Here is a 6,624-nt window from a genome sequence, read left to right as displayed (position 1 = left end):
AACAAAAAACCCACTCCCAATCATTCCCCAAGTGAGAAACAATCTCAGATCCAAACTATCACCCAAATGTCCAGCAACATACATTCCTATAGAGTAACAAGCAAGAAACGCCACATCAATCTCTCCCAACCTAGACGTCCCATCTTTCCCATTAAACGGTTCCCATCCTTTAGAGTTACGATGCAACAAAACCTCATCAATTTCTCTCTTCACAAACACGTTGCCCATAGGCCAAGGATAAACTTTGTTGCTGTTGTGTTCTTGAGGTGGCTTAGTGCTCGAGTCTGGGTGTAAAACGCTTTTCACTATGCTGCTTGGTTTACGAGAAGCATGGTAACAAGCATACGCGATGAAAGTAATCAACAAAATTGCGTACCGGAACGTCTTTGGACTCCAATTTCTTCCTCTGACTCTCCTGAGAAGCGCAATCCCAGGTGGTGTTTTCCTCTTCGAATTCATCGCCATCTCTCACAACACAAAAAAAACTCTCCCAAAAACAAAATTTTCAATGATAAAAAAAAAAAATCAACCTTTACGGATCAAAATCAAATACCCAAATCCATGTTTGATGTATGATAAATCAGAATCACGAATTAGTTTGATTGAGAGAGAAAGATTAGAGAGAAGAGACCAGAGGGAGAGAGATATTGGCGGGAGGGAGAGAGAGAGAGAGCACGACGTAAACTGTGAAGATACGACACGTGTCCTCTTTGTTACGGTAGAGCCAAAAGGCAGAACAACAGTTGTCATGCCACGGTGACCACTTTGGTACGCATGAAGCGACGGCGCGTGGCCCACACGACGACGTGGTGGTGGGCCCATATTATAGGTTTATGTAAGGAAAAAAGAATCATCATAAGCCTGGGTCAAAAGCCGCCTCTTTATTGATATTTTTATAAATCATAGTACTATAATATTGATAATAATACTAAAGGCCCACTATAACAACGGCCCATACAGAAATGTCACACGTGCGACGGCATACGTGTGCCAAAATTGGAAGCGAAAAGCAGATAAGGCTCTTTGCCACTAGCTTCCCTCCATTTTCTCCGAGTAACTGAGAGTTTGAAGCTATGGCGACGAGCTTTCATCGTCTTCCTCAGGTTTATATACATACGAAGCTTTTGAAATCTGGATTTGTATTTGGCGTTTTCACTTAATTCATTATTGTTGATTAATTACTTTGTTTTTATGGGATTCAGGCATTGCATATGACACCGAGAAACCCTACGCAATCATCGAAGAATTTAGGGTTTTCTTCGTTTCTATCATGCGCACCATCGATGAATTCTCGTATATCAGTTTCTAGGCTCTCTCTGAATCATTCCAGCTCGAAATTTGGGTTCTCACTCGATACTAGGGTGAGAAAGGAGTTTATCGTTAGAGTAGAAGAAGGTAACACTGAAGCTGAATCTGAAGAAGCTGTTGCTGAAATCGCTGATACGGAAGGCAATGTAGAAGAAGTTGGTGAAGCTAAACCTCAGAGAAAACCGAGGATCAAGCTCGGAGATGTCATGGGGGTGAGTGAACTTCTCTGTGTCCACATTTGTGTTGAGTGACTTGCTTTCTTGATTTGTAGTTATCTTACAGGCAATGTTGAAGGAGATTGAATGTTATTATCTGTTGATTGTGTAGATACTGAATCAGAGAGCAATTGAGGTTTCAGAGAAAGTGAGACCTGTTCCAGAAATCAGGACAGGAGATATTGTAGAAATCAAATTGGTAAGTTGTTGATGTTTTTGAAGCCTTCTATGTTGTGCGTAAGTTTTTGATATTGAGATATGGTGTTGAATTGCAGGAAGTTCCTGAGAACAAACGTAGGCTATCTATCTACAAAGGCATAGTGATGTCGAGACAAAATGCAGGCATACACACTACCATTCGTATTCGGAGAATTATTGCGGGTATTGGTGTTGAAATCGTGTTTCCCATGTGAGTTTTTTTTCTCTCTCTCTCCAATTACCATTTGGTATAACATACTTTTGATTGTGAGGTTCTCCCATATGTTCTAATATATTCATAAGCCTTCTTCATGTAAGAGAAAACTAGCAACTGAGCCTTACGTTGACCCATGCCTTGTCAATAAACCGAGTTTATATTGATACCGAATTATACTTTTTATTTCTTACAGAAAAGTCCCTGAGTAGTATTTAGATTCTGTGCATAGATTTAACTTTAATAAGTCCTTAGTTGCTGTTTTACCTTCACAGTTATGGCAGCCTAAATCATTATGGCAACTATCATGTCTGCTCATGTTTCCTATCTTTCTTTCTACTGTATAACATATGAGTCAAGAGAAACTTCCTGTACTATACCGGTTCTATTTTACAGTGTGCTATTTAAGAGAAATGTGTTGATTCTCCTAATCGTTTGATTTGACAGATACTCTCCCAACATCAAAGAGATAAAAGTGGTGAGTCACAGAAAAGTGAGAAGAGCAAGGCTTTACTATCTAAGGGACAAGCTTCCTCGTCTCTCCACTTTCAAGTGAACACCATCCACCGTGTTGTGTTTGACCTTCAGAGGTAGTAATCTTCCGCTTTGTGCTCTGTTTTTGTAAGAATTGTTTCTTCATTTCGTAAGCCTGTAAGTCATTGCCTGCATATTCTTGCGAGAAAGTAAATCAAAGATTTGTTGAACTTCCTGTTGTTAAATGTAGACCTGGTGTTTGTTTGATAATGACTGATATCTGATCTTTTAGGATTTAGGATCTCAATATAGACTTAGTTTCATACTTTAATAGTAAATACATTGGAATCTGTCTGTTTGATCCAAAACAGGGTTTGTCTTGGACCTTTAACCCTCAACTTCCCAAATCGTTAGCAACAACCTGTCCTTGTATTGATTACAGTTCACGAATAGCAACTTGTTGACTTCCCAGTTGTACCAACTCAAGGCCACACTCCTTAAACTGACTGAAACAACATCAAGTAGGCTAGAACTTAGATTTAAGGATGAGTTTAACTGCTTAGGCTTTAATTGTCCTTTCTGTGGTTATTTATGGTCTTTTACTGCTTCTTTGACATGTTAAATATTATGAAAAAACAGAGATGCGTATGGAGTATGACTATAGAAAATTCACCACTCTTACTTGATAGAAAAATAAACAGAACAAACCATCAGATAATAAAGACACCACAAGAGCATAAGGAAATGCTTCAATACAAGACCAAAACTACGTGACAGACACTGAAGCATCAAACTCCAAAACGAAACGTTTCTAATGGTCTCAATGCTTATTCGGACCAATTATCTTGGCGAGCCACTCTGGTTTATATGAAGCAATGAATTGTGCTATTGCCAATCCAAGCAACACTCCAGGTCCATACCCTATTGCTACTCCTTTCCAGTTCAACACTTGTCCCTCTTCTTCGTCTTCTTCCATATGCTGTTGTGTTGGTGGCACATTAGTACCAAAACAAGTTTCCTCCAAAGGGAGACCACATAGCCCTGCATTACCTTCAAAAGATGATTTAGATTGCCCAGTAATCTGTGTTCCTTGTGGTATTTCGCCTTTGAGTTGGTTATGAGACACGTTTATGTACGCCAAGAACGAGAGGGTCCTTAGTCCATTAGGAATAGTCCCAGAGAGTTGGTTTTTTGATAGGTCCAGTGACTCGAGCTCCGTCAAATTAGCAAATGACAGAGGAATATGACCTGTGAAGGCGTTATTCGAAAAGTTGAGTGCAATAAGTGCTTTCAAGAGACCGATGGACTCGGGAATCTGTCCTTGAAGTCTATTCCCAGAAAAATCAATGGTGGCATACGAAGTGAGGACCTTAGATTGCTTCATAGATAGACCTTTGTATTGCAAATCTAGTAAATCCGAATAGGTGTAGGTAACAGTACTATAAGAATTTCTATCGTACTCCATATACAAACTCCCATCTTCATTCATCGTGAGGGATGATGCTTTCCAATTGACAAAGTAACTTGGTGGCAAGCTTCCAGTAAACTTGTATCTCAAATATTCGCAGCTCGGGAAATCCAAGAGGACCTTGATGAGGAGGAGATATAGGACCATAGAAAGCGTTTGAGCGTAGAGTAAGGACTTGCAAGTTCGGTAAAGCCTTGAGCCAGAAAGGAAACGTATCTTTGATTTTGTTCTTGTCAACGACAAGTAACTCCAGAGAAGAGCAATTTAGAAGAGACCTTGGAAGCGTTCCAGTTATTAGATTGAAGCCAACATCTAGTGTATGTAGAGGTGCATTGGCATAAAACACGTCAGGAATACTTCCTTCCAAGTTGTTTCCCCGGAGATTCAAAATCTTCAAGTTACTCAGACATGGAGGAATTGGACCAGCGAAGTTGTTGTAGCTTAGTTCCAGGACAACAAGCGAGGTTATGTTGCAGACTGAAAGAGGTATGTCGCCTCTGAATCTATTCCTACCCGCAGAGAAGGAGAGGATATATAGTGGCAGATGAGGAAGTGCTCCTTCTAAGTTGTTTGACTCCAAATCTAACATCCGCACCGATGAATTTACCAAAACTTCTGCCGAACCTTCGAAGCCACTGAACAAATTTTCTGTCGTAAACACTGAGCTCAGATAAGGAAGGCTCCATAACCACTCAGGGATTTTCCCATTGATTGGATTGCCAGACATCTCTAAAGAATCCAAATTCTGAAGGGTATTTAAGATGTTTGGGAACTCTTTGATGCCACACTCATTCAAGTACAACAATTCCAGGGTCAATGAAATGTATGAATCTGAACTTAAACTGGCCGGAGAGATATTGTTACCGGAAAGGTCGAGGTATAACAAAGATTTGAGAGAGGACAAGAGACTTAAGTCAAGTGGGTAACTTGTGTTTAGGAAAGAAAGGCTTAGCTCTTTGAGGTTGATGAGCTTAGAGATAGGCTCTAGGATTTGTCCTTCAAAATGGTTATAGCCAAGGCGTAGATGCTCGAGCTTATATGGCAGATAGGAGTTTGGAACTTCAATAGGACCAGTGAAATGGTTTTCACTCAAATCAAGATGTGATAAGGAAGGCATAGTAAATAGTGAAGGAGGAATGATTCCAGAGAAGTGATTATTAGCAAGTTCTACAAGGATCGGAAGAGCTTGGTTAGATTTTGTACAAGTGGGAAACTACCAGTGAGTTCGTTTGTGTCAAGGTACAACTGGGTTAACAAGGTTAGGTTACTATATGTGGGAGGAACTTGACTGGAGAAACCATTATTGGAAAGACACAAGACCTCTAGCTTTTTGAGATTGCCAAGTTCAGAAGGGAGAAGGGAGCTGAAGTTATTGTAACTGAGATCAAGGTAACCAAGGTGGTGCAACTCAAACAGGCTACTGTTGGGATTCAGATTTCCAAAGAAGTGATTATGAGAAAGCTTTAAAACACTGAGCTTGCTTAGATTCCGAACAAGTGGGAAACTACCACTGAGATCGTTTTGGGAAAGGTCTAAAACGGTAAGCATGCTTAGGTTACTAAATGAGGAAGGAACTTGGCCGAGGAAACCATTAAAGGAAAGAGATAAAACCTCTAATTTGTGGAGCTTTCCAAACTCGGAAGGGAGTGAAGAGGATATGAAGTTGTTGTATGAGAGATTAAGGTAGCGAAGATGATGAAACTTGAAGAGGCTACTGTTGGGCTTCAGAGTTCCACTAAGACAACCACTTGGAACTTGTAGCTTCGTGATTTCACCCGTCGTGTTATCGCACCAGACTCCATTAAAGTAGTTTGTTAGATTGCAACTATGGAAATCAAACTCGTTCTTAAACTGTGTAAGGGCTTGAATCTGGTGGGGAAGACAAGGAACAAGACCACCAACAAGATTATTGATGGTGAAGAAGCTTGAAGGGGTGACAGAAGAGAGTAAGAGTAGCGAGAGAAAATGCAAACGCAAAAACGGTCCCAACATTATGGTGGTCATGAAAATTTGAAGAAGGAACCGATTATGGTTTAAGAAAAGTGAGAGAGAAGATTGCTATAAATAAATAAAATTAAGTGAGGCCGTAACTGATTATCAATAGTTTGTTGAAACGTTTCTCTTTGAATTTTCTTGTATTACATTGAAGAATTTGGGGTCTCACAGTGAAATGGCACTAATTGTTCTAGTGGAGATAAGACTTTGTCAAGTTTCAAAAAGAGCTTTTATAGTCATGAAGTGAAATCCACGTTAGATAATATTTCTAACGTATAATTTGGATTGGTATCACATCTTTTTGAAAGTCAACACCAACAATCGAAAGAATCAATTTTTACCTATCTCCCTGTTAGAGGATTTAACTTGCCGATGCGAAATTGCCATGTTTCGTAGTCATATAAAATACCGTCTACATGCATAATTTGTCCCAGTACTGTTGTTGCAATCTGTATCCATGACCCGAGTCGATAGTAGTTTTGGTCCACAGTGTATTGATCATGACATCCGAGATTTCTTACTTATCTTTAGTTGCTGTTTTACCTTGCCAGTTATGGAAGGCTAAATCATTATGGCAACTATCATGTCTGCACATGTTTTCCTACCTTTCATCCTGGTGTATAACATACGAGTCTCGAGGAACTTCCTGTTATATAGCGATTATTTTCTTACAATGTGGTATTTAAGAAAAGTGTTGTGTTGATTCTCCTAATCGTTTGATTAGACAGATACTCTTCCAATATCAAAGAGAT

General features: G+C 39.7%; 3 protein-coding genes across 3 annotated transcripts in view; 1 reads left to right on the top strand and 2 right to left on the bottom strand.

Moving 5' to 3' along the window:
• The window catches only part of LOC9306169 (putative glycerol-3-phosphate transporter 4), a 2,546-nt gene extending 1,746 nt beyond the window's left edge, over positions 1 to 800 (bottom strand). The window contains exon 1 of the mRNA XM_021016979.1: positions 4 to 800. Coding sequence (XP_020872638.1) covers positions 4 to 465 — 462 coding nt within the window. The 5' untranslated portion in view covers positions 466 to 800. The remainder of the gene's footprint in view (positions 1 to 3) is intronic.
• Positions 801 to 992: 192 nt separating this feature from the next.
• LOC9304126 (50S ribosomal protein L19-1, chloroplastic) lies at positions 993 to 2,703 on the top strand. Its single transcript, XM_002870051.2, has 5 exons — positions 993 to 1,103; positions 1,203 to 1,520; positions 1,636 to 1,722; positions 1,799 to 1,932; positions 2,383 to 2,703. The coding sequence occupies exons 1-5, from the start codon at positions 1,074 to 1,076 to the stop codon at positions 2,489 to 2,491; spliced, it is 678 nt and encodes a 225-aa protein (XP_002870097.1). The 5' UTR covers positions 993 to 1,073; the 3' UTR covers positions 2,492 to 2,703.
• An 84-nt stretch (positions 2,704 to 2,787) lies between these two features.
• On the bottom strand, positions 2,788 to 6,297 carry LOC110226826 (receptor-like protein 12). The gene is given in 3 exon segments (XM_021019600.1): positions 2,788 to 3,959; positions 3,961 to 5,057; positions 5,060 to 6,297. Coding segments are annotated over 3 exon segments (2,649 nt in total). The 5' UTR covers positions 5,882 to 6,297; the 3' UTR covers positions 2,788 to 3,229.
• Positions 6,298 to 6,624: the final 327 nt, after the last annotated feature.

Source organism: Arabidopsis lyrata (assembly GCF_000004255.2).
Source record: "Arabidopsis lyrata subsp. lyrata unplaced genomic scaffold ARALYscaffold_7, whole genome shotgun sequence".
NCBI classification, from domain to species: Eukaryota; Viridiplantae; Streptophyta; class Magnoliopsida; order Brassicales; family Brassicaceae; genus Arabidopsis; species Arabidopsis lyrata.
Note: the sequence above shows the minus strand (reverse complement) of the source record. Positions and strands in the feature narration are given on the sequence as shown.

Bases quoted from the DNA above. Each gene is read 5' to 3' on its own strand.
- LOC9304126 (XM_002870051.2), top strand. From the start codon at position 1,074: ATGGCGACGAGCTTTCATCGTCTTCCTCAG. The intron at 1,104-1,202 runs GTTTATATACAT...TATGGGATTCAG, and splicing joins GCTTTCATCGTCTTCCTCAG to GCATTGCATATGACACCGAG. The intron at 1,521-1,635 runs GTGAGTGAACTT...TTGATTGTGTAG, and splicing joins AGCTCGGAGATGTCATGGGG to ATACTGAATCAGAGAGCAAT.